Below are 26,398 nucleotides of genomic sequence, written 5' to 3' on the forward strand. Positions count from 1 at the left end.
CATAAATGTAAACAAACTCATCTGTCTTAGTAATTGGCTGAACAAGAAGTAGGACTGAGTGGACTTGTAGGCTCTAAAGTTTTACATTGTTTTGTTTGAATGCAAGTATGTAAAAAAAAATCTACATTTGTAAGTTGCACTTTCATGATAAAGATTGCATTACAGTACTTGTAGAAGGTGAATTGAAAATACTATTCTTTTGTTTTTTACAGTGCAATTCAAAAATATAAAGTGAGCACTGTACACTTTGTAGTCTGTTGTAATTGAAATCAATATATTTGAAATTGTAGAAAAACATCAAATATTTTTAAATTTAAATTGATATTCTATCATTTAACAGTGCGATTAAAACTATCTTTTTTTAAATGATTTGACAGCCCTAGTTTTTAGACATTACATCTTTGTCAATTGAAGAAAGATGTGATAACTATCAGACAAAGATGTGGAGGATACTGTAGGTTGAAAGCAACTTTGGTGAGTTCACTCATCTGAACCATTCTTATGCAAAGTGTCCCTTTCCCAAAACTATTATCCCCTAACATCCATAGTTTGCAGTGATAAATATCCCTTTCTTTGGGTTTCATTGTCCAGTTTTGCTTAGTTTACTTTGCAGAATTTCGATGCAACTGAATACCAGTGTTATGCCATTGTCTTTACTGTATCATATTACACTTGAATAGTTTCACCTCAGAAAGGGTCTTTAGTCTGTTAAAATTTCCTCCAATTTATTTGAATAGGGAGCATCTACTCCATTTTATTAAAGATGTTGATTTAAAATCACAAAGGAAAGAGGTGATCTTCCATCTTAATGGAGTGGTGGGGTTTTTTTTTACAAGGAGTCAAATCACATCCCTTGAACTTTACAGTATCTTTCATCCCCCGCACGTCGCTTTTTATTAGTAGTAATGGAGCCAGCAAGCAGCCTTACCTGCTTCCTGCAGAGATTAACTGCATCAGGCCCGTGCTAGGGCTGGAACATCTCCAGCAGTCTGCAGCACTGTTCCCTAGTCTGTTCCTGGACTTGAGGCTCCTGCATGAAGGTTAAACGTTGGCCTATCTGCTGAGGTCTTTTGCACTTTTAACATAAGGTTGATTAAAGGGACTGTGTACATACAGTTTTAATACAAATTGTTAATGAAAATAAGCTTTATTACATCAAGTAATAAATACATACAAAGATGCAAATAACAGTTTTAGTAATTTATCCAGAATTTTGTTTTTTTGGCAAACTTACAATTGAAATCTTCAGCCTTAGGGTGAAAATTAGTTTTCTGGGACCTTGTTATTGTTTGTTAGGTTGCTCTATCTTCTGTATTTATAACTCATGCACTTTAAATGGACTCCAAAGCACTAACAATCATGCAAATGCTTATGCAAAAAAAGGGCTATTTCTAAGCAGGGTCTATGCTGTGTGGCAAACTGTGTGAGTATAGCCGACTACTAGGTAAAACATGCTACCAGTGCAGTTATTTAAAAAAAAATCCTTAGAGCTTATGTCAAAGGTTGAAAGATTGACCATGTGGGGTTAAATGAATATAGTCAAAGAAATAAAAAAAAATGAGACTGTGGCTGGATAAGAAAGGAACTTAAGTATAGTCTGTGGGAGAGAAAACATTCCTCTGCATGCAGTTTTAGTCTTAACCTTTTAGAAAGAATTTGGGGAGTTTAACATCTAAAAAAAATGCAAACCCTCAGTAAATTGAAAAATCTTCTCATTTTTAACTGTACATTTTCATAAGGGCAAAAAAAAGGGGTAAAACATTCAAAATAAAAAGATTCATCTGCATGTTTCAAAAGGAATAAGTATTACATTTTTCTTCATAAAGAGATGGAAAGTCTTGTAACTTAATTAGTAGGCTAGGATCTTGCATTCCGTTCAGTCTCAGCCAAGCATTCCCGAACTAATCCTCTAGCATGAATGATGCCTGCAAAAGAACAGTAGATTTTTTTGAAAGCATCAGATTAGGTGACAATTGAAATTCGAAAACGTGGTTTAATGTTTCTGTCCTAAAATAGCTTGCAAGGGTGCAGCAATGTACCATAACTAAGGCAGCAGCGGCAGCAGTAGCATCCCAACTGCAATTAAAGCAAGTGAGTTTGGTTCTCCTAACTGGCAGCTTTTCGCAGATTAATGCCAGAAGGGACCATTGTGTTAAACTTCAGTTAAAAATGTGTCCTGACCAAAATCCTGAATCCAGGCAGCTGTGAACTTAAGTTCCACATTCAGCGATGGATCTAAACTTTGCAGCTCAGGCCTATTTTAAACTGCAAATCTTAATTAAAAAAAAAAGATTTTGCATAATTGTAATTTGAAAATCTGCTAAAAATAATCTAATAAAAAAGCCTGATCTGTCCATTGAGTAACTTTCTCTTTGAGAAGGTGTCTCTCAACTCAGACCCATAACTGTCACCTTGAAAGTCAAAGTCTAAGCTCCCCCAGCGTTGTTAACACAGAGTGCTAGCGTAGATAGGCCATCATTTTAAGCACCATGTTGTCTAACCTTGCTCAGGTCTAGTTGACCTGAACTAGAATTTTCAAAAGCATCTTAAGTCCCAGCCTTGGTACTTAGAACACTAGTGGCAGATCTAGATTAGTGCTACCAAAGTTTACACCAGTGGAGTCTGAGCCTGTGTTCGGTCCAAGGGAGATTTTGGCATGACTTGCCCAGTGCAGACAGCACTACACTCTGGCACCAAGGTTTCAGGGCAAGAGAGATTAGTTTGGTTTCTGCTCAGAGCTCACCACTACTGCTCCTTAACTGGGTGGAGGAGTTGCTGTTGAGCAGCGGGAGATGCTTAACCTCATCAAACTCAAAGTACGTTGCCTCTGAAGAACTGCCAGCCTGGAAGCTTCAAGGGCACAGAGCAACAGCCACTGATTGCACCCAAAGAAATAATTGCCCATTAAATAATTACACTAGAAAATTTAGGGATACAAGGATTTTCAAAGGGTTAAATATATATATGCACATTATATAGGTGCCTGTACCTATAGTATGCACAGATATGGATTCAAAGCAGCACATTAGATTTTATGTGGCAAGGTGCCCAGTTTATGCAGCAGCTTGATCGCCCGTGTGGCTTTTAAGCTGGTGGAGCACGAGACAGAAGTCTCCTGCAGGAGGAATGCTCCATAGAGCAGATACCTTCCCGCTCCTGTGTGGGATACCTGCAAGATTCCCCCAGACCTGCCCCATCATACTGCTGTATGCTCCCCACACACACACTTAATTCCTCCTCGTAAGAACCTCCTCCGCTATTGAGTGGGCAAGTTTTTGAGTCAGAAAATGTCAGAAAAATTGGCTGATATCCATGATGCCTATATAAATACATACTCACTGTAATGTAGGAAAGCACAACTTTAATCTAGCAACTGTTCAGCAAGCAATTGTTCGTGCTGACAGTCTGAACTTTTCCAGGTCTCTGCTACGTCCTTCTCGTTAGCCTATTGCCATTCTTGATTTATTTTGACACTGGTTCAGCCAGTGCAAGAGAGAGACTCCTGCAACATTGATTTGTCAGCCCAGATTCCACTTTACCACTCTTATCAGCAGACGTTATCACATCCCTTCCAAGAACAGCTACTATTCATTTTACTGCACACGGTGGCAGATATATTACTCTCCCCTTAATAGTTGGGCCTTAAGTATATCTGGCTTAATGCCACCTTTGCACCACCCAGCTGCTGGGCTAATCAGAGACCATTTTAGCCTCTGGCACAGGATAGAGCAGCTTGGGGAACTCCCTTGCACCCAACTGCCCATGGCCCTTATGGGTCACTCCAGCAGCACTTCAGGAATGTCCTTGACATGCCTCCTGCATGGGATGGTGTGGAGCTGGCTACACCAGCTGTAGGCATGCAGTGATTTCCCCAGCCAAGAGGAAAGGATACTTACCACCCCCTTTTGCTGGCCCAAAGGAACTGAACTGGGCCCTTAGATCTACTTACATCTGCTTATTGATGTCTAAACAGGTGGAATTTACAAACAGAGGAGCAGGAATACATGTGACAGAGGAAGATGCTGGCTAGTTCAGTGTTAGGCTCCCATTTGTTCCCCCTCCCCCACATGCCTCTCTACTGGCCCCTCAATATGCAAGTTACCACAGCGTAGAATCTCTTCAAGCAAAGATACATTCTGTTAAGATGAAGTGGGCCAGCTGGAAAAGTGACGTATAAGTGACACTTTGGTACATGGTTTGGAGTCTAGTTTAGGGGATTCTAAGTGAGTCTTTTGGGAGCCTACGTTGATGTAATGTACACAGTGAGGGGGCTGGAAGAAGGGGCAAGTTACACCCCTCTGTGCACATGAAATACATTCAGTCATCGGTTTGTCACATAGGAAGTGAACGGGCGATTGCTAAGCCATGTTAAACAAGCAACTCAGCTAAACACACTAAGTCAAGCCAGCTGTAAGAGTTCCCCCAGCTCTGAAGTAAGGGATGTGGGGAAATGGTTTGTAAACGGGTGGCTCCAGGCCCCAGCACGCCAAGCGTGTGCTTGGGGCGGCATGCCGCAGGGGGCGCTCTGCCGGTCGCCAGGAGGGCAGCAGGCAGGATGCCTTCGGCGGCATGCCTGTGGAGTGTCCACTGGTCCCGCGGCTTTGGTGGACCTCCACAGAAGCCGCGGGACCAGTGGACCCTCCACAGGCACACCTGCAGGAGGTCCACCGGAGCCGCGCGACCGGCAGAGCACCCCCCGCGGCATGACGCCGTGCTTGGGGCGGCGAAATGTCTAGAGCCGCCCCTGTTTGTAAATAATGGATCAAAAACATTGTCTATTCTATAGAAACAATTACCTCGTTTTAGCCTCTCCATGGCACTTTTACTTCCAGCATATGTAGGTCTAATTTCTTTTCCTAATTCTTCTATGATAGCTAGAAGTTCTGCATATTTGCTTTGTGGTACTTGACTGCTGCTGGTACCCTACAGTATGAAATAAATTAATTAATTATACATGGCAAAAAATAATAGCAGATTAAAACAATCATAAGAATCTGTTTCATAATGTGCCCCAGTTGATCATGGTCACTTGCACTAAATGCATCAAGTTCATAGTTTTACAGGATTTTAAACACAATGCTGCATTAGCCCTTGCTCCTGCAGTCGGATACGAGGAGGTACCATGCAGTTGCAAGGATCTATCATGGCAGATCTGACTGCAGGGCTGGGACCTTTTAACATTTCATCAGAACAGTACTGCAAATCGTTAACTAGCACAATGCACAAGTTTGTCTCTCTTTCCCTCCATTCATTCTAATTTTAAGTGGTAGTACAGGCAAAAACTGACCAGACATGTTTTCAAGTATGTTAAAATAGGTGGAGTCAGTGAGAGAGAGATACAAGGAAGCTGTCCAGAGAAGGCCTCCTTCTCCCTGTTAAATGGTAGAAGCCACTCCACAAAAGTTGACCAGTTAGATTCTTGTAGCAGCCAACAGGAAGGTTTGGATCATGCATTTTATAACTCTTTTGCTGGGGTAAGTCTTAATTTACAGATATATTTACTATTAAATATTATTTTGTATTTTAAAAGTCATACTAATAGAGTCCTGTTTGGTGCAGCCTTTACCATCAAATTATAATCTTTGATCGTTTTATACCTGTGCCTTTGTCTTCGAACACAACTCACATCATGGTTCACCAGTGGTCAGAAGGGCAGGGACTCACCATTAGTTATTAAATACCCTGCCTCAGCATGGGAGGATGGATTAAACGACCTCTTGAAGTCTCTTTCAGACTTACACATGATTCTATAACCCCCAGTGAGCACTACAGTTAGTTTAATATGAAACCAGGATGCATGTGATGAATCCGACTGCCATTTATGTTTCATTTCAAAGCAAGGGAGGGTCACATCAGTCTACATGCCACAATTCATACTACTGCTCGAACCTTGTCACCAATACAATTTTAAAAAATTGGAATTTTACCTGCATCCCTTGTGTATAGCCTAGAGACGGGGGTCCATAATCATTTATAAGCTGTCTGTATTGTGCAGAGGTTGCCATACTTGTGGAGGGAGAGTGAACACTTCCAGCTTTTGAGGAAGAAAAAATAGGAAAGCAAGATTTATTATCTAAGGATGAATTAGTCAATACCCATTGGGGCATAATTCAGTGAGGTGGTGATGTTTTTAAACAAACATTTACCTGTCAACATTTTTTGCCAGATCACTAACTCAGGAGTCACACTGTTCACTGCAAACAGTACAGACAGTTAAAGTAACCATCCTGTAGTGTACACTGTACAAGTGAAAGAAGTGCAGGCCATAACATTACAGATATATCTAGACTTGGAAGGATTTAGATTTGTAATTGGTAAATGTCAGTAAATGATAATTTCACCAAAACCACACAAACCCATGACAAAAATTCTCCCATTGAGAATAATCACAATTTACAGACAGGCAAAGTAAGAAAAAAGCTGCTTGAGAACTTAAGAGTCTGATTTAAGGATATTGACTTGATATATTTTGACAATTTGTGTTTTAACAGTTATAAAGTTTAAACTTTCTGAACCTTAGCGTCTACTGTCTGACCCCACTCCCCATCATTCTGCACAACTGTGAATATTTAAATCATTAATAGAAAAAAATGCTCAAAAATAAACACTGAAAAAGTCAAAATTAAGTTCTGCCAAGCCTGGTTATATCATTTGTACTGTTAAAAATTCAACATTATATAAAATCAAATGTTCTGTAGACTTACTTTAAATATGGCTATAATTTTACAACTCAAATAGTCATCATATTTGCAATGCAAATCACCCTAAAAGCTATTTTGAGCCTACACCACAACTATTCATTGTGTGACATCAGCAGTGAATATTGTTCATCACATTCATCTCTTGTGTGATGTCAAACATTTTTAACCAGTAGGATTGGGCTATGCAAATAACCCAAGGAAAGAGATCACTAATATAACATCACTTTTGTGTTACTAAGTCTGATATTTCACGAGATCATCAGACTTCAGAGTGAAGTGAAACTGCACTGACAGAACATTTTTATTATGAACATATATTTACTTTTGGCACTATCAAGCTTTATGGTCCCCTTAGGTAAATACTGACAGACATTACTTCTAGGATCAATAAATCTGGCATGGATCGTAAAGTAACAGAGGTAATTATCTACTTAATGTTCCATCTTGATTATTTTTAAAATAATAGGTTCCTCATAAGATAACTGCTATACTTGATGCAATCTTTCAGAAAGTGCCTTTTCCTGAAGGAGTTCAAGGTGAGTTACTCATACTGCACAGGAACATTTCTCCTACGCTTCCCCCAAATAAACCCAAAACCTTTTGTGTCCTTTATTATTCCATAAGTTAATGTGGCTTTTTACAATAACCAAGAGTTACAGGACCTCATTTAACGGGTTTTGCCAGTGTTATCTGTCAAAGATCTGCCCCGGGAGAGGAGAATCTGAACAGATTCCTTAATCAGTTTCTAACATTCAAAATGGGAGGTAGGGGGGGCAGAAACATCAGATCACTTCCCCCTTTTCCTCAAGGGCCACAATCAACAGTTAAAGGAGACGCACACGATAGACAGATCCAGTATTGTGCATTGCTGATTTAAGGGCTCAACCTCTGTCCACACCGAGTCTGCTAATGGCACCTATTGATCTCACTTCCTCTGCCCACTGAAACAGCCTCCTCAGTCATCGGCTATCATCCTTTTCAGGAAAATGCACCATTTAAAACATAAAAAGGCATGTAAGGATCCCGATCCTGCTGCTTGTTTTCATAACCTTCTTGGGAGTTCTGCCCAAGTAGGGGTTGCAGAATCTGACCTAAGGGGGATTTATATTGTCATGTTCAGCTGTTCTTTCTCTCCTCTTCCTCTTTAAATGTTCCTGCTCCCACGGTAGCTTCCCTCTGTCCAGGCTTTCTCTGCAGCCTCTCAGACACACCAGCTCCTTTCTCTACAAACACCTTCCCTGAAAATTCCAAGTCTTCTCCCACCCCCTTCCCATGTCCGTGGCCCTATTTGGAATTTAAATGAAATACAAATGAAAAGGATTTGAAATTGTGAGAGTCATTTTGTTCCGTTTAGTGTTTTACTCCTGACTCTTATTTATTTTTGCAAGGACACCACCAGAGGAAGCAGAGATCACGCTCTAAGAAGTGCTATTGAGTGCATGATGGAACCATGACTCTAATCTTCCTAATTTTGTGCTTCTATAGCAATCACAGGGAACCATGATGGCCTGGTCTTCACTACAAAAAGAAAGGGTGTTCTTAACTTGAGTTAGCTAATGCGAGATAAAATCCGAGTGAAGACAAGGTGGGCTGTAGCTTTTTCATGAGTCAGCTGCTTGAGTTGAAGACTCATTTCCCCTTTAACCTTTAGCTCAATCTGCTAATTTGTTTGAAAAATTACAGACTGACTTGTCTTGAAAGGGTTGCTAACATGAGGTACGAACACACCTTTTTCCTAATGATGGTACACCTTAACGTTCTCAATTCTTACACTCTGTAATGTGGGTGGTTGTCTCAGGACACACTTACACTTGCAATATTTTTATACCCACATTTTACCCAACATTTCAAAAATCTATAATAATGCTGTCAAACAGACATCCATGATGCTACTTTGCAGGAAGTAGCACCTTTCCTCCAAGGGTCTCATAATGCTTTACAACCATTAATTAGCCCAGCATGCTGTAAGGAAGGGGAGTTTGATTATGCCCATTTTACAGAAAAGAAAACTGGGCATAGGTAGGTTAAGTGTCTTTCCCTACATTCACAAAGTATGGGCCCAATCCTGTGAATGCTTTCCACCAGGTGATTCTGAAAAGTCTCATTGAAGTCTGTGGAACTGCTTGCAGTAATAAGGACACCACCTGGGCGGAAAGGCATTTACAGGGTCAAGCCCTGAATCAGTTAACAAGGACAAGACATTCAGGAGTCCAGACTCCAGTCACCTGTCCTAGCAACTAGCCACCACATCTTTCCTATTGGTTATGAAGTAAAAAAAAAAAAAAAAGTAGAAGACAACTAAAATTATTTGTTTCAGCTGGCTGCTTTTAACAACAATACAGACCAGATATTTCATTGATCTCCTGCTTAGACCATGTTAATTTGAACTATGTCACATTCCCAGTCTGGATAGAAGTCAAGATTACAATATAAGGAGCGTACAGATAAGAACAAAAACCATCAGGTGCCTGATGCATGGAAACAAAGCAGTGACACCACAGCAAGGTGCTGCATGAGAAGGTTTCACAGATCTGGACGCTGACAACAATATGGCATTGCAATATAGAGTAGCTGCAGATTCTGACAGTGGCTGAATTAGCATTAAAGGGAAAAGTCTACAACCACTAAGGAGAATTTACTAAAAGACTGATCCTGTCAGAGAGCTATGGGAAAAGAACTGGCACTGGGATTTTAGTCACACCAAGTGCATCACTTCTCATTAATAACCAGATCAATGGAATTTTGGCACTGGAGCAGCCAGGGACACGGTATTGTCTACTTTACCCACAGCATATGCAAAGCTGTGATGCAGACACTAGAGGCCATTACAGAGCAAAGAATGTCCTGACGAATGACAAGTAGCGGTAACCATGGTGAGTTTACCTGTTTCTTTGCAGTCTGCATCAAAAATGTAATAAGACATAATGCCATGCGCCAACCACTTTATCAGTAGCAGCAGGCACAGAGAACAAAGAAGGGGATTTAGCTTGGCTGTGATACCAGTTCTCCATGCGCTGCAAGCGCCCATGTCAGACACCTGCCAGTCATTCCCAGAGGGAGTGGAGGAGTGTGGGGGACTTGGCACAATAAAAAGAAAATCAAATTTTTGTATTTATTTAAAATGCGGTTGTGATCCTGATAACGAGCTTGAGTGCAGGGTATTTCCTGAGAATTAATGTCTGGTGAGGGGTAACGGACCTTGGCCTTTTTTCAGCCTCTCAACTCTCCCATTAATCCCCTGGAAGGGCCTCGGGTCTTAGACTTTTTTACTTAGTTAATCCAAAATACATTTGTGTATCTAAGCATTTAATAGATTTCAAATTATATTTGCTGGACCCTGTCATTATAATGAGCAGCAAAACCAGGCCAGTGAGCCCCAAGTGGCATCCTAAGTCACAGGAGACCAGGTCAAGAGGTCAAAATGACTGTACTGCATAGAAGAGGGTAAAAGATCCAGCACGATGTTTGGATGTCGTCTTTCTCTGGCATCAGCCCTGGGCTGATCCAAAGTGCCGATGAGATCTGCAGATCGCTATATGGCATCTGTCCAGGCTACCTGAGCATCTTTCTCCCTCTGCCAGCACCAGGGATGAGGCAAGCTGGAGTCAGACTCTAGACCTGAACATCTGGGACCTGGAGCAGTATGTTCTCACTATCCAGGTGGAGGTAGAGGGGAGAGTAGCAGGGGCAGGGACAACTCAAATTCACTCCCCTGGTTAATCCAACTGAGGTCAAGGCTGTTGACCTTCACCGAAGGGTGTAAGGTCTGATGGTGGCAATTTTGGGATACACGTCGCCTAACCCTAAGCTGGTAGCCAATCCATGCTGATATTGATAAAGGAGGTGTGGGTGACAAGATGATAGGCATGCTGATTTATGTAGCTTTAGACGTAAACACTGCCGACAACACTCATGGATTTATCACAAGCCTTGCACTATTTGATGTTCTTCTTAATGCTCCAAGTGCTGGAGCAAAGTGACCATGTGAGAATCTCCACTTCCATATTTTTTAAAAAGAGAAATTTTTAGCAATTTTTAGAGAAGTTCAAAGAGAGAAGATTTTAAGTTTCAGTTTCTCTTGACTGCAGGAAAAAAGCTTGAAAATGTGACCCAGGTGCCCCCGAAGGTTCAGAAACCACATATCAAACAAGAACCCCAAATGTATTTTTTCTAATTCTCATGATTTTAAGGGACAATCTCATGATTTTGGGGCCTGACTCATTACTTTTGAATGCTGGCAGTTAGCAATATCGCAAAGAGAGACTAATGCTGGAGTACAACTGTCACCAGAGCCTCTGGAGGAATGGCAGATGCTAGTTGCGCTCCTCAGACTCAGACATCCCCTCTTCTCAAGATTCAACTGCACTCTTGGAATGACTTTTCACATTTACTCCCAATCCTCCCCCTTCCAGCCCCCCAACTTACCTCCAGCTGCTCTCTCTCAACCTGATTCAACACCCAGTGAAATTCAAGTAAATGGAAAGATCCCATAGACTTCAATGGGCCTGGAATCAGGCCCTATGTGCCCAATCCAGCTCCCACTGAAGGCAACAGGAACTTTCCACTGACTGCAGTAGGAGCTGGATGGAGCACTATCTGCCTCCCACTCAGCTGCCCTGCCTTTAACTCCTCTTCCTTCCTGCAGAGCTGCTCCTCCAATTCTCTCTGGTTTCACTCGTCTGGTTGAGGAGAATTTGTATTTTTAAATCTACTGCTGTTGCCAGCAAGTGAAGTGGATGGGAAGTCAGGTTGTGCTTGGAGAGCTCACAAAACCCTGTGCATGCTGCAAAGTAAACTGCGTTTCTGTAGCCAGGTCAAGGTACTCTCATCTGATGTGCTTACAACACCCACAGACAGTTACAGCCACATGGTGGCAGCTTTTGTCGCCACACAACCATGTGGCACATTTATCGCATCCAAACCTACTGTGCTGCTTAACTGCGGCCTTGTCTACACTCAAAAGTTGTACTGCTTTAATTACACAGAAGTAGCTAAAGTGGTACAACACCCCCACCTCCACTTGCATAGAATTACAGATGCTTATAGCAGTGTAGTTATTCCTGTATGGGAGAGGGAAAAAAAATATACAAATATAAGGAACATTTATTCCAGTATAATTGTGTCCACACTAGGGGTCCTACAAGTATAACTATTTACTTAGGGGGTTGATTTTATTATTTTAACTAAAGTATTTATACTGGTACAAAATCTGTGTACATTTTGGTGTTTGCTGGAGAAAATCCATACAATTATCCCACAGTGCCTCTGCAGGAGGTCTGAATTTTTCACAAAATGCTTTTATCCCAAGTGTTTGTCAAGCATTTGAGCAAAAACAGGTGTTAAAAAACACGTCTGAAACAGTCTGAATAAAATCCTACTCCTCTCTCAGTTGCTAAGCTGTCATTTTCTTGTGATGTCAAATCCCTCCACTTTTCTAGTCATCCATAGAATCCTCTGGCAATTAATCAATCAATCAATCAAGGCAAAACCTGATATTTCTAAGTAGAGCAGAAAATAAAAGCTTTTTCTTAAGAACAAAACCCCACACAGAACTCTCAGGCCTATGAAAAAGCCAGTTCATCTTAAATTGGATTTTTAATACAAGTGGATTAATTGTGAGTTTAACACATTTGCCCAACTAAGATTGTGTAATGAACATATAGGCCTGATTCTACTCTCAAAACCACCAATGTAAATTGGAAATAATTCTATTGAACTTATTGGTGTCACAGCCATGTAAACCTGGTTTAAGTGAGAGCAGAATTAAGATCATTGGGTAAATTCCTCCACTGCCTTGTACTCTGGGCAAACTGCTGCCTTTTTGATTGGGTGGAATTCCACAGCCCCATGGCACAGGTGCAAGTGACTACCCACAGAGAGAGAAATCAATGGGGCCAGGATTTCACCCCAGATGCCAGGCCCAGTTTGTGGAATCTGGCCATTTTACAATCACATCAGTCTGAATCGTGGTTTTAATGTTCAAACTTAGAAGGAAAGAACATGAATTCTTATCACTCAAAACATCTTGGCTTCATTTATACAAAATTTCACTGCAATCTCATGGAGGACAGGTGGAGAAAGGCAAACATGGTATCTATCTTTAAAAAGGGGAACCAAGGGGAACCAGGGAATTATAGACCAGTCAACCTAACTTTGATACCTGGAAAGATACTGGAACATTATTAAACAATCAAATTGTAAGCGCCTAGAGGATAATAGGGTTATATGTAACAGCCAATACGGATTTGTCAAGAATGAATAATGCCACACCAACCTCATTTCCTTCTTTGACAGGGTTACTAGCTTAGTGGATGGGGGGAAGGTGTAGATGCGATGTATCTTGGTTTTACTACGGCTTTTGACAGCCCCACATGTTCTTAAAAGCAAACTAGGGAAATGTAGTCTCGATAAAATTACTATAATGTGGGTGCAAAACTGATTGCTAGACCATACTCAGAGAGTAGTTATCAATAGTTCACTGTCAAACTGGGAGGGCGTATCTAGTAGGGTCCAGTTCTGGGTCTGGCATTATTCAATATTTTCATTAATGACTTGGCTAGTGAAGTGAAGAGTATGATTATAAAATGTGTGGATAACTTCAGGCTGGGAGGGGTTACTAGCACTTTGGAAGACAGGATTAAAACTCAAAACCATCTGGACAAACTGGAGAATTGGTCTGAAATCAACAAGATTAAATTTAATGAAGACAAGTGCAAAGCATGGTTAGTCTTAAGAAAAGAGGACTGAGAGGGGACTTGCTAACAGTCTTCAAATCTGTTCAGGGATATTATAAAAAGAAGATGTCGATCTATTGTTCTCCATGTCCACTGAAGGTAGGACAAGAAGTAATGGGCTTAATCTGCATCAAGGGAGATTTAGGTTATTTATTAGGAAAAGCTTTCTAACTATAAGGGTAGTTAATCTTTGAAATATGCTTCCAAGGGAGGTTGTGGAATCCCCATCATTGGAAGTGTCTAAGAACAGGTTGGACAAACACCTGTCAGGGATGGTCTAGGTTTACTTGGTCCTGACTCAGTGTGGGGAGTTGGACTAGAAATTGGTTCAAGGTCCCTTCCAGTCTGACAGTTCCATTATTTTAATCATTAAGATGCCACATAGGCATCAGTGTCTACGCAGGCAGATCCTATTGCCGCACCAGGCACTGCCAACCTAGCAGTGAAACACTCAGTGTCCCATTACCAATTCCCCTAAACACTCCAGTCCCACTGAATATTTAAACAAACAAACAATAAAAAAGCCATTTTCATAGAAAATATTGGGACTGATCCCCTTTAGAAAGTCCCCTTTCCAGTGCTCTCACAGTGTAAATGAGACATTCATTATATCTATTTACTTTATATTTACACCCACTTTAAATCCCCTTTACATTGCCAGAGCCTGGAAATGGGCTTTGGTGTAAATGGAAGCCAAATGAGAATCAGGCGATTTCCTTAAAAACAAAAACAAACAAAAAATGCTAAGTTACTCTTCTGCAACAGCCAAAGAACCTCTTTTAAGCTTTAACATTTTATACATAGACAAAGGTAATTCATATTCGGTTTTGTAAATTCCACACCTTTTTTTGCTGAAAACTGCGAAAAATACCTGTCAGTGTCCCCCTGCCATTATCCATCCCTATTTTTTTGGGTGGGAGGGGGGAAGGTAGCACTCATTTGATAAAGGACCAGGCGAGTTACATCTGGAAAAAGTAAACTAATCAGCATGTTTAGCTCAGTTCTTTTCAGACTATTTTTAATGTGACTTGGACTTCCAGTGAAGAGTGAGCAAGCGCTGTATTAAATTTTAGCAAAATGAATTACAGTCATAAAAACAATGCCACTGTGAATCTTTGAAAGAGTGAATCCAAGACAAGAGAGATTTAAAAAAAAGAAATGTAAATCTGGAAAACCAATGTTAAAGCTCTCATAATGCCCACAAATTACTCCTTGTGTCTAGCATAGTTTAGTATGTAAAAGCTTCCACAAACTGCTATCTTAACAGAGTACTTCATTTTCTGCACTGCTGTGGCACAATAGACTCCCCCACTCCATAAAACCTGAATACGGACAACAGGATCATGTTGAATATCATTACATAAAGAACATTAAGGAAGCAGTTTGTTTATGGAGCTGAGTCAGAGCCTTAATATTAATAATGGAACGTATTATTGGACATAAGAGACTAGCTAGCGTGCATATGTTCTACTGCCCTCTTCTGGCTGGAATCAGAACTCTCAGCTGTGTTGTGCCCCTACTATACTGATACCAGATAATGGAGATTCTCTTTTGGCTCAAGTGGCAGGAGGTACTTGTGATTCTGGAGCCAGAGAATCTCAGTCACTGTGAAGTTTGAGTGGTGACACTGCAGGCACAGTGAGAACTACGGAAGTCCTAGGTTACAATATTTTTTCTGTTTAAAGGGTTGCTGTTGAAGAACGTGGAGCTGGGATGCAGCCTACTATTTTAACATTATAATAATCTGCTGGAATTTGATTTTACACATGGAAGGTTTAAAACTTCACTCTGATCTTAGCATTTTGTTAAGCCGTCAAAAATAATAATAATAATAATAATAAAAGACTGATACAGTATGCCCCTTGCAAATACCATTCCCAGAGCTGTGCAGATTCCAGGTGAAATTATTAAAGATGGTGGTGTGCAAACAAAATACAACCATAATGGCTCTAACCCTGTTTAAACAAACAAAGCAAAACAAAAAAAGTGAGTGAGATAATAAAAATAAAAAGGACCTTAAAAAATGGAAGGTTTTGTGTTTGATATTAAGAACATGTCTGCGAGTGGCTGGTTTAGAAACACAGGACCAGCACTGAATGTTACACCACAAGAGCCCAGGCTCCAGAGTGGAAAGTCCCATGGGAAGACTACAGATACCTGGAAAAACACTGCAAGTTTAATCACATGGGGCCTAAACCCTCAATGCCCTGAGCTTTGCGTCATCACTCACAGCTGGGCAAAGCAAGTTCAGAGCCAGTGTAAAATTCCGCTTTGGAAGCAAATGACTCTCTCTTTGAACTAGTGTAAATGACAACGCTGCAAGGCAGTGGAGAATCAGGCCCCTGGAGTGCCCACAGTACTATATAGCTGGGGAGGGGGTTTAAACCACCTGTGGAGTAGACCGACTTTACTTACGCAGACATCCCAAGATCTGCAGGGAATCCCCACAGATCTCCCATTAACCCTTTGCAGCCCTTCCTGCCCCTATGGCAACTCTCCTCTCTCTCAGGGCTTGCCTTCACTGCACAAGTAACTTGGTTTATAACCTGAGCATTGTCCCTAATTCGAGACCCATCCACACACACAAACCCCAGGATGATGACCTTTTAGCTGGTGGTGGCTGCCCTGCCTGGTGGTATAGTCTGCAGCTCAGGTTAGTACAATTCATCAGCTGCTAATAGAACCACTCTGGGTAGCTCACCTGTTATTTTGTAGAGTGGCCACTCTCACTCGAACTAGACTAAGTGGAGAGGAATTAACCAGAGCCTAGATAACACAAGTTAACTGTGCAGTGAAGACACAGACTTCAGAAACATGGACCACAGCCCCTCTAGTCCCGCTTGCACCAAAAACCCTGCAGCACAGAGCATCGGCATTATTATATAGATACCCCAAGCTGGCCACATCCCCTCAAACCACTGAGCCCCAACCACTCCAAGTACCTGCAGAGCAGCTTCTGCAGAGCTGATTTCAGGCCAAAGGGACAGATGTCCTGCATTCAGCCCCTCTACAGGATTCAAAGGAAAGGGATGCTCTAACCCCAGGTTTGGAAGCAAACCCAGGATTTCCACTTCTAGCTGAGCTGGTGGCATTTAATTTAAACACAAGAGAGAAGGAACCTCCTGAAACTCAGAATTAGGGTCCAGCAAGGAGGGAAGCCATTTGCAGTCACATCACTCTGAATGCAGTGTGTGCCCCTGCAAGGACTGCTTTGTCTAACTCCCTTGGCCTCAGGCCATCATGCTGGCATTGCCACTAGCTAGAGGAAGGTCTGGTGAATGAGGAATAATGGCAGGAGATCGAAAGAGAGAGCCCATTTTGGATACCGATTAAAATATTTTTCATTGCTAAGAGTCTGTGGGTGTTAAGGATGACATGAACCCAGCAAGCACAAGTTCGGGGATCACAGAAGCCTCACAGGGGACTGCTGAAAAACCACTAAAAAGGAGGACAGACTGAATGAAAGAAATGTAAAGCTTGAATCATGGCATGGATCATTAGAGAGCATACAGACAGAACAATGACAGCAAAAAAAAATCACAGAGAACTTTCAGAGTTACTTAAACCAATAGCTCAGTAACATGTTTGCTATGGTCTTAGCCGTTGCTGTCATCTGATGTGCAGTTAGCCTTGTGTTTTCCCCTCGCTCCATGATGTAAGCCAAAAATCAAAACAAAAAGCTCAGTGTCACTGCTCTTCTATGGAGGTATTTTAGAGAATGAGACACTGGCTGTAGTGAGGGACAAAAAGGAACAGTTCCATCGCTTGGTTCTTTCTGGTGACACTGCTTTAGTATGTCACAAGAATCTGAAGTCAGGAACATGCCTTTTTCCTGGCTTTTTTTTTAAAGTAGCAAGCTGATCTCAGGCCATGATCCTGCAGATACTTACATGCATGCTTAATTGTACACACCTGAGTACCCATTTAAGTCAGCTACTCACATGCTTCAAGCTATTCTCATGTGTAGGTGTTTGCAGGATCAAGGCTACAGTTCATATCTTTCTTCTCTATCAGCTGGTGACAATTCCTTGCAGCAAAATGAGATCTGCTATAATTGCCACTCATTGTAGCTTCTTTGGGGTACATGTAATTAATACCCCAGGAACAGAATCACAGACAGCAAGGCAAAACCACTGAAGTATATTTCCACTCCCTTCTAAAACACCAAAACTTCTCTCTCTGCCTTTCTTTCTTTCTTTTTTTTTTATAAAGTCACATTTCTTCCTGTTGATATTTTGATGTCAGACCTGTAGACACCATATGTGCGAGCGAGCTGTTAAGACCAGAACGGTTAAAGACAACTTCTCCATTTTTTGTTTTAATACCCATCGGCGTGCAGAGATACGGGGATCTCCTGAAAATATCCCACAGGGACTGAATTGCGGCCGCTTTATTCCGAATTTTCCGAATTACCCACGCACGCTCTTTCACGCGCACACCCAGCAAAGTTCACCGCAGAAATTAATTTTTTTTTAAATGACGGTTACCTTTGAAAATAAAAAAAGTTCAACCCACCTGAGTCACTTTGCAAGGGGGGGGGAAGATGGAGAATAAAAATAAACACAGACGGGGGGGGGGGGAAGGAGGCTCTTTAACAAAAAATAAGCTCTCCAAAGCCCCTAACTGAATCTCATGCTGGCAGAGGAAGACTTATCCAGCACAGACTAATCTCCTCCAGACTCCAGCACTTTGAAGGACTCTCCCCTGAGGACAAACCCTGATGGAGAGGGGGCCATTTCAGATCGGGGGGGGGGCTGTTTCAAAGTCGCTCTGGGGCGCAGCCCCGGAGAAAGGGGGGAACCCAGCCCCGAGCAGCAGGGAGCGGGGCTGCCTCGCCACACACCGGCACTTGCAGCGTCTGGCCAGCAGCGGCCGCGGCTGAGCCGCGAACGGAATATTCCTGATCCAGATCAATCAGCAGCCCCGGGGAGGCGATCATGGAGGAAAGCGAACGGCCGGATCAAAGGAGCCACCCGCGGAGCGGAGCGGCGCCGCGCGGAGGCGGCCGGCACCTGGGCCCGGGGCGGGAGCGCGGGGAGCCGAAGTTTGCTGCTCGGGAAGCGCCGCGCGGTGGGTGATTAGTAATAATGGCGGATATGAATCAGCGCCGAGGATCTGACCCTACGTATAGAACTGGACAAAAACTACAGTCTGGGGCTTTCCCCAGGTATTCGCGCTGCACCGCGGCGCTCTTTTTGTGCCTCCAAAAGGGGCTGGAAAACTTGCCCTCCAGTTGCAATCGGAGACTTACCCTGGTTGATGGCAGTCCCGGGGAGGTGGGCGTTCAAGTTGGGCTTGTAAGACATTCCTAGAGACATGGCAAATGCAAGAAATAAAAATGTCCTGACATTCAGTGGAGCGTCTCTGTGTCTCCCAGACACTTTGGGTTGTTTACAGCGGTAGCAGCACCGGCAAATATGGCCGTCACTTATATTGACACCCACAATGCAATATATCATCCATACATCATTAGGAGACATGGATCCAAAAACTTTAGAGGAGAAAAGGAATTCACGCGTCTCTCACAGCCAGTCCTCCTCACCCACAGCACTTTAGATTTTTATTTACTGGAGGATTGGGGGGTCATTTTTATTTTTAAAGAGCAAACAATAGAGGGTGGTTTTTTTAAAATAACATTGGTTTTTAAATTAACTTCAGAAACTTTTGGCAGAACTTTTGGGTTGAAATCTTATCCTGTAACTTGTTAAAAGGGGGGAGCCAGGGGTGTGGGGAAATGTTGAATGGGCATTCTTAAAAGGATAAAAATAGTTGGATTTGTTTTAGGGTGGCTGGGATGTTTTTTTTATGGGAGATTAGACAATCTGTAATTTTTTTTTTATTTAATATAATTTTTCCAATTAATTTGAGTGGTGGGCAATATCTGCTAATAAGTTATAAAACTTTTTTTTTTCAATTTTCTATGCAAATTCTCCTAATAAAGTGAAGGAGGTGTTCCTCTCAATGATTTTATATACTAAATACATTTTCTGTCGGACCATCAGTTTGGTCTGATCAGAGGTTGAAGATTAATATAGACTGCAGCAACTGAGAGTTTTAATAAAAATAAAACCAGATAATAATTACTTGGTTTTCTGTTTGCAAAGAGATGGCAATGAAAAATAAATGTCCACTCAGATTCAGAAGGCTAAATTTTAAAAATAAATTTTAAAAAGTCTCAGAAACATCAATCTGTGACACTAAAACTCGTTCAGACAAGATTTAATCGCAACAGAGTTATCCTTAAATTAATCCACAGTAAACCTGTGGCATATTCAGTTAAAATTATTCCAGCTGTATACTAGTGTAATTGATCAGAATGTGGCCGACTGCCCTTTCTAGTGGGTTCTGCAACTGGAATTAAGCACCGTGCTGGAACTTTCACATGACATGGCATTTCCATTGTAAGATTGTCACTCTGAGAAGGCTGTAACACTGTTATAATTTCTACTAATATTTTACAACCAGATGGGGCCCAATCCTGTTCCTTTTGAATGGAATCTTCCCATTGGCTTACATGGTACAGAATCGGGCCTATAACGTCTTTCTGTTCATTAGTGCTTTACAAAGGAAGGTAGGTATGATCTCTATTTTATAGGTGGAGAAACTGAGTCACAGAGGTTAAACAATTTGTGTAAGGTCACACAACGGGCACTACAACTCAAGTCTCTGAGCTCCACTCCCTTGTTCTACCCACTAAACACTACATAAGGAGCCTGTCCAATAGGAATAACCATGGCTGATGCCTGATCTACTGTTAAACAAATTATCTGGATGTTCTGAAGTTTCACTTTCAACTCCAAATGCATCTCAAGCTATGGCAGTGGAGCCCAGAGTGGGAGGACTATTGTTTAAACAACTGATGTGTGCTGTACTCCATTAGCACAGGGCCAGAAAACCTCAGGCATAGAATTATATGCTTTTTACCCCATATTTTCAAAGTGGCACATAAAGCTTGGCTGCGCAATTCTCATCAAAGTCAACAGGAGTCACACAGCTAAACCCCCTCATCCAGCACTTTGCAAATTGATGCCTGACTGTCCCTGAAACTTTGCTGCAGGATTTGGAGATAATTGTGTTTACACTAACCCCTCGAATGCTTGTCAAACTTTGCAGAACACGCAATTCTTGGCCTAGCTCTTTGTGGGCCTGATTCTCCCTTGACCTGACCCTTCTGCAATTATTTACACGTCTATGAAGTAGGTGTAGAATGGTACCTTGCTCAGTTAGTAGTATTCTACAGCCACTCTGCATTAGTGTAAACAACTGCATGTGGTGCAGGGCCTTGGAGAATTGGAGTCTGGGTGGTTTACCTGGTTCTCACACTGGTAGCTTCAAAATATACAACGCTCCTATAAGAAATTTCTTTAAAATAGCAAAGACTCTATGAAAATATCTTTCTTTAGAATACAATAGTACAAGGGGCAGAGGGACCCTTCTACTTTTCTGAGCACTCCCTTTTTTTCTTTCTCCACTGATAGGAAGCTGTCAAGAACGTAGGGATGGATTCTCCATCACTGACACCTGTGCAAAGTGGGTGTCTATTGATACCCTGACAGAACAATAGGATTTTACATCCACTCTGCAACTCTCTCGGCTCATCTGTAAATGACAACACAAGGTGCAAGACCACAGAAAATCAGACCCTTAAGTTTTGGCACCTGCAATACATGTCAGCGTTACTTGGCTTGACTGGCGGCTATCTTTTGTTCTGACTTTTCACTCTGGGCAGCCCCCAGTGAAGTTGGCTTGGGTACAAAGTGACCAAAAGTTGTTCCCATCTGTCTAATGGTCTGTGGTCCATGTAAAATTAGTGGTCTCAGTTCAATCATTTGTGGCTGCAACAAAAAAAAACACACCATTCCAGCTATCTACCTTGTTGGCAATTTTAGCAAGGATGCCAGAGACGAATTCCCTCAGAGATACTGCCTTCAGGTGAGGGTCCGGTCATGTTGCACTGCTGGAGTCCACATTCTGTAGACCTAGGACATCACTTCCATTCAGGGCAGGTGCAAGGATGTTTCACGCCCTAGGCGAAACTTCCACCTTGCGCCCTCCTCCCCCACGCCTCCACCCTGAGGCGCCCCCCCGGGGCAGCGCCCCCCTCTGCCCTGAGGCACCCCCCTTGCAGCAGCTCCCCACCCCCAGCCCAGCTCACCCCTACCCCGCCTCCACCCCAAACACGCCGTCACTGCTTCACTTCTCCCACCTCCCAGGCATGTGGCACCTAAGCTGATTGGCGTCACAAGCCTGGGAGGCAGGAGAAGTGAAGCAGCCATGCCATGCTCGGGGAGGAGGTGGGACAGGGGTGAGCTGGGGCAGGGAGTTCCCCTGCCTGCCACCCCCCCTTACTTGCTGCAGGCGGCCCTCCCCGCGCTCCCCTGCCCCAGCTCCCTCCGCCTAAATGCCGACGGTGGCCGAAGATCCGGCCACCGCGATCGCTGCAGAAGAAAATGGCGCCACCCAAATCCTAGCGCCCTAGGCGACTGCCTAAGTCGCCTAAATGGTTGCACTGGCCCTGCTTCCATTGTTCTTCATTCAGCGCCTGTCAGGTGCAATAACCTCTCTTCATGGGACACTCAGCAGAGATAGATGCTGGGAACCTTCTGCACCAAAATCACGCCTCTACCACCTGAGCTGACTGTTAACTGGTAGCAGTAGTGGGCTCTTAATCTCTATGTAGGCCAGCCACGAGAAGGGGACATGCGCTACAGAGCTAGTGTGTTACATTGAGTTTGATATTCTCCACCACACTCACATTCTGAAGGCAGGAGTAACTTAAAATAAGTTTGTGTTCTTAATTTATTTTTTTAAATCAAGGGAGAAAAGTCCATAAGTGGGGCTAGTCTCCACTAAGTCATCTCCTTCTCTCTGTGCACATTGCTTCTGGACCCCTTACATCCAGTTACAGTTCCAAAAATGACTGCACTATCTGAAAGACATAAGCTGTGTGAGCCCTCACCTGGTTCTTCTCCTTCTGTGTACTTTCTTCATTTCCATTACCAGTGTTTCTCAACCCCCTTCCTCCAAGGCCATTGGGCACCCTATGGAAATACACAGCATTATTAAGGGCCCAGCCCTTTTTAGGCAAGGCTTCTGCTGAGTTTCTCGTGAGAAAGTATTGCAGGACTGGATCCTACATCCCTCTAGCTTTTGTATAAGAAACACACACAAACTACATTTAAGTGATGTTATAAGACTGAAACACAAAACCAAGGAATTCTAAGTTCACCTGACATATTATACGACCCTCTTGCTGCTGGTGCAGCACTAGGGTGACCAGATGTCCCAATTTTATAGGAACAGTCCCGATTTTTGGGTCTTTTTCTTATATAGGCTCCTATTACCTCCCACCCCCGTCCCAATTTTTTACATTTGCTGTCTGGTCACCCTATGCAGCACTTATAAGGTGGTAACTCCTTTCTAGCTGTGATCTGTTAGATAGTGTATTGGGTTAGGTGCCAGGACACCTGGGTTCATGTCTCATCTCTGCCAATGACTTCCTGTGTGACCTGAGGCAAATAGTAGTCAATATTTATATGATGGTAGTGCCCAAAGCCACCAGTTGGGTTCGGGATCTTATTGTTCAGGGTGCTGCACAAACACAGAAAAAAAGACCATCCCTGCTTTGAAGGACTACAGTCTAAAGTCACAAGTGGCCTGATTTTCACAGCCACTGAACATCCTTAGTTCCCATTGGCCTCAGTGAGAGTTGTGTATGTTCACCAGCTGTGAAATGAGACCAGAAACCTCTCTATCATCTCTTAAAATAAAATAATAAGAATGAATGATGTAGATCCATCTATATAAAGCACTTAGAGAGCTACAAACAGAAAGCGATAGCCGAGTGCAAAGTAGCCATGTTTATTATCCTATTGGGTTAAATCATTAAATTGGAGGAATTCAAGGTGGAGCATCAAAATCCCGGCATTTCCTTGCCACTGTGATTGGTGTAAAAAACTGCTTGTGGGTGTTAATATCAATTGAACTAATTTGGTTAATTTTAACTAATTAAGTTGTGTGTGTTTTAACATTAACTCTCTACCTGCTGGGGAAACATACAAACTAGCTTGGAGTGAGGGGAAGAAATGAGAGCTTTGTCTCTATTCTGGAAGGAATTTATATTCAATCATTTATATAAATATCCCTAAGATGTTAAGGACCTACATAATATTTATTATAATCAAATAATCATATAGAATACACACAAATAAATAATTATATACAATATAATAATGACATAAACAGTCCCTTGTATATGAGAGGTGGTAAAACGAGCTGTTGAGGTCTCATGTAAATATGTCTTTAGAGATTGTTCAAAGCACAAATTACTGAGCCACAAGTCGATGACAGCTCCTCCAGATCTTTTATCGTCTATCTTTACAAACGTACAACTGCTTCCAAGTGTGCTGGGTAAATATATATTTAGGAACTTCCACAAATTATGATTATTTGCCTGATAATCTCTAATGGCTCTTTGGTGGCAACTGGTGAAGGCATCTCCGGTGAAGACAGATCAACTTATTCCCTTTCTGTGCCTCCAGTATGAGGCCTTGATATTCCACCCCAACCATCATTTTTCCAAAGCCTCTCAGCTTTCTTACATTCACAAGGCTTCTGTTCCTCATGCAGCTCCCTCTCATTTCCTACCATCATCATTTATTGCTCCTATCCAACAATATTTCCCTCCCCTTACTGAAATCCCACACCATGTGTCTGTAGTACTAGATGTAGTTTCTTTGTCATGCTTCTTGCTGCTTAAAGTGTGCAGCACCAGAAGTCTGCAAAGCCCTTCCTGGTTATACACAGAATGGAACCATTTGAGAAGCTGAGCAGTGGGAAACAAGAGGGTTGCAAGCAGAGGAGAATGCATCCGGGAATCTTTCTCTTACAAGTTCTCTGGACATTAGGTTAGTGGCTTTTTCCTGGAAACTTTGCTAAATTTCTTTTTGTAGATGTTGCGTTGTGTTAATTTGTTGCTCAGTACTCTGCATCTATCTGGTAGAGTCACCCTTCCGATAACAACACATGACCTTTTTATGAAGCACCCAGAGATCTCAAAGCATTTTACAAACAATAATACATTAAGTCTCCCAACTCCCACTTCACAGAGTGGTGAATTCAGATACAGAGCGTTTACGCCACAAAACTAGCCGCAGCTGATGGGGGATGAAGTCCAAGAGTCCTGATTCCCTGCTCTAACCCCTAGACTACATCATGGGTGGATTACAAGTAACCAAAACCTAAGTACAGCAGTATTTCAGGCCCTCGACAGCCTCTCTCTCCAAACTTCCCGAAAACAGACATCTGCCCAGCCCAGCGCTATCCCCTCACTAGCTCTGGAGAGACTGACACTCCCTTCCAGCCCTAGGATAGTCTTGTTTCTCTCCCACGCCTGAGTCCTTCATCTTCCTGCCAAGTGGAACAGTCCTGACAGGCAGACAATTGGGTGCTGCCTCCCTGTCTGCATCTCTGACTCCAGGTTCTCTCTGTTTATCAGGCCCATGTCCCCTGGATTCTGCCTTAAAAGTGACCAGTAAAATAACACTGTCCAGGGGACTCTTTATGAATGTGTAACAAAAGGCTGAGGGGGTTAGTATAAAGGGGCCTTGCTGCTGCTGCTGCTTGGAAATATTAGGAGTATCAAGTCTGGTCTTTCCTGGTTTGCTGGAGGTCTCCTTGAGCACTAGAGAACTGAAGTGAGAGATTTCTTAAACCTCAGTCATGCAATTGTGTGTCTAGAATCTTGCACACTGAGCACCTCTTCCCCACCCCCCTGCCCCAGCTCTTTGTCTGGAATCTAAGTGACAGGTGTGAACAAAACCAGCTAAAGAGCCTGACTACAAATCCTTTCCCCTCTTGTTCGCTCCTGGCGCTGTGTGATGCCATCACGCTAACAGCTCTCCAGGAAAGAGGGAGACAAACCCTGGATGTCCAGTGCAAAATACAACAGAAAACAAGAACAGGGATGAACTTTTGGTTTGTTTTGCTTTGTAATAACAGGGGATCTGCCTATATCTATCCCTCCTGAAGACAGTGATGGGAAAGGATGGGACCAGCACTGCTGGGGCACACACACCAGGGACTGTAAGGAAATGCTGGGGAGTTCTGCTCTGGCAGTAGGGTTGCCAACATTGTATTTAAAAAATAAGGGACTGTTTTCTTAGCACCCCCGCCACCACCCTGCTCCCGGTATTATCATTAATAATGAGCAGCACTCACCTACATTTGCCAGGGGTATTTTGTACTGCTGTTTGCAGCACTCAGCAATTCCCAACCTTGTTGTAAAGAGATGAACAAAGAAGGGGCATCCCTTGTAAAAAGGGACTGTTGGGAACCCTACCTGGCAGTGAATGAGATGAATCCCTCTGTGGCAGTGCCGTGTTTCTAGGACTCTTTCTTTGGTACGACCGTTTGCACAGGTGGATTAAAATCTCTCTCTGTTTCTCTGCTTCCCTGGGCAGACTTCTTCCCAGACTAAGGCCCCATCCTAGACAAACTCTCATTCCTCCCAGCCCAACCCCTTCAACTCCCCTGGATGGACTCTTCTTTTCCTCCCACTCCTGAGTCCTTGATCTTCCTGCCAAATGAGGAAGCCCAACCCAGCAAGTAGCTATCTGGCACCATTCAGCTGTCAGTCTGTATCCATGCGTATTGCTCTGTCTCTTACTACTGCCTGCAGGCTGTGCTACGAGATCCCAAAGACCTTGTGTTACTCCACCTCTGCTCCCTGGACGTAGAAGCGCTGCCTTTCAGCTGCTGCAGACAGCATTCTGAGAGGTGGTGGGTTCTGAGTAGGTGACAAGGCACTTTGGGACTTGCTTACGGCCAGTCCTGCTTCAGGGTCTATTGTACAGCTTATTGCAGGGAGCAAGTCTAAAGCAAAGCACCATGCCTACGTTCCTGGATCAGGCTGCTACTACTACCACTGCTCTAAAGCAGGGGTGTCAAACATAGTCCACTCGC

General features: G+C 42.8%; 1 protein-coding gene across 7 annotated transcripts; it reads right to left on the reverse strand.

The window, feature by feature from the left end:
• Positions 1-1,131: 1,131 nt before the first annotated feature.
• CDK2AP1 (cyclin dependent kinase 2 associated protein 1) lies at positions 1,132-25,892 on the reverse strand. Of its 7 annotated transcripts, none has more exons than XM_044989428.1 (5): positions 6,705-6,761; positions 6,147-6,194; positions 5,928-6,034; positions 4,797-4,923; positions 1,132-1,925 (listed from the first exon to the last, which is right to left on the reverse strand). In XM_044989428.1, coding segments are annotated over exons 1-5 (351 nt in total). In that variant the 5' UTR covers positions 6,706-6,761; the 3' UTR covers positions 1,132-1,857. The 7 variants fall into 7 exon arrangements, with proteins under 7 accessions (XP_044845363.1, XP_044845364.1, XP_044845369.1 ...); XM_044989429.1 differs by having other exon boundaries at positions 6,147-6,239; positions 6,705-6,756; XM_044989434.1 differs by lacking the exons at positions 6,147-6,194; positions 6,705-6,761 and adding an exon at positions 25,776-25,892.
• Positions 25,893-26,398: the final 506 nt, after the last annotated feature.

The sequence above is a fragment of the Mauremys mutica genome, chromosome 16 (assembly GCF_020497125.1).
Source record: "Mauremys mutica isolate MM-2020 ecotype Southern chromosome 16, ASM2049712v1, whole genome shotgun sequence".
In the NCBI taxonomy this organism is placed as follows: Eukaryota; Metazoa; Chordata; order Testudines; family Geoemydidae; genus Mauremys; species Mauremys mutica.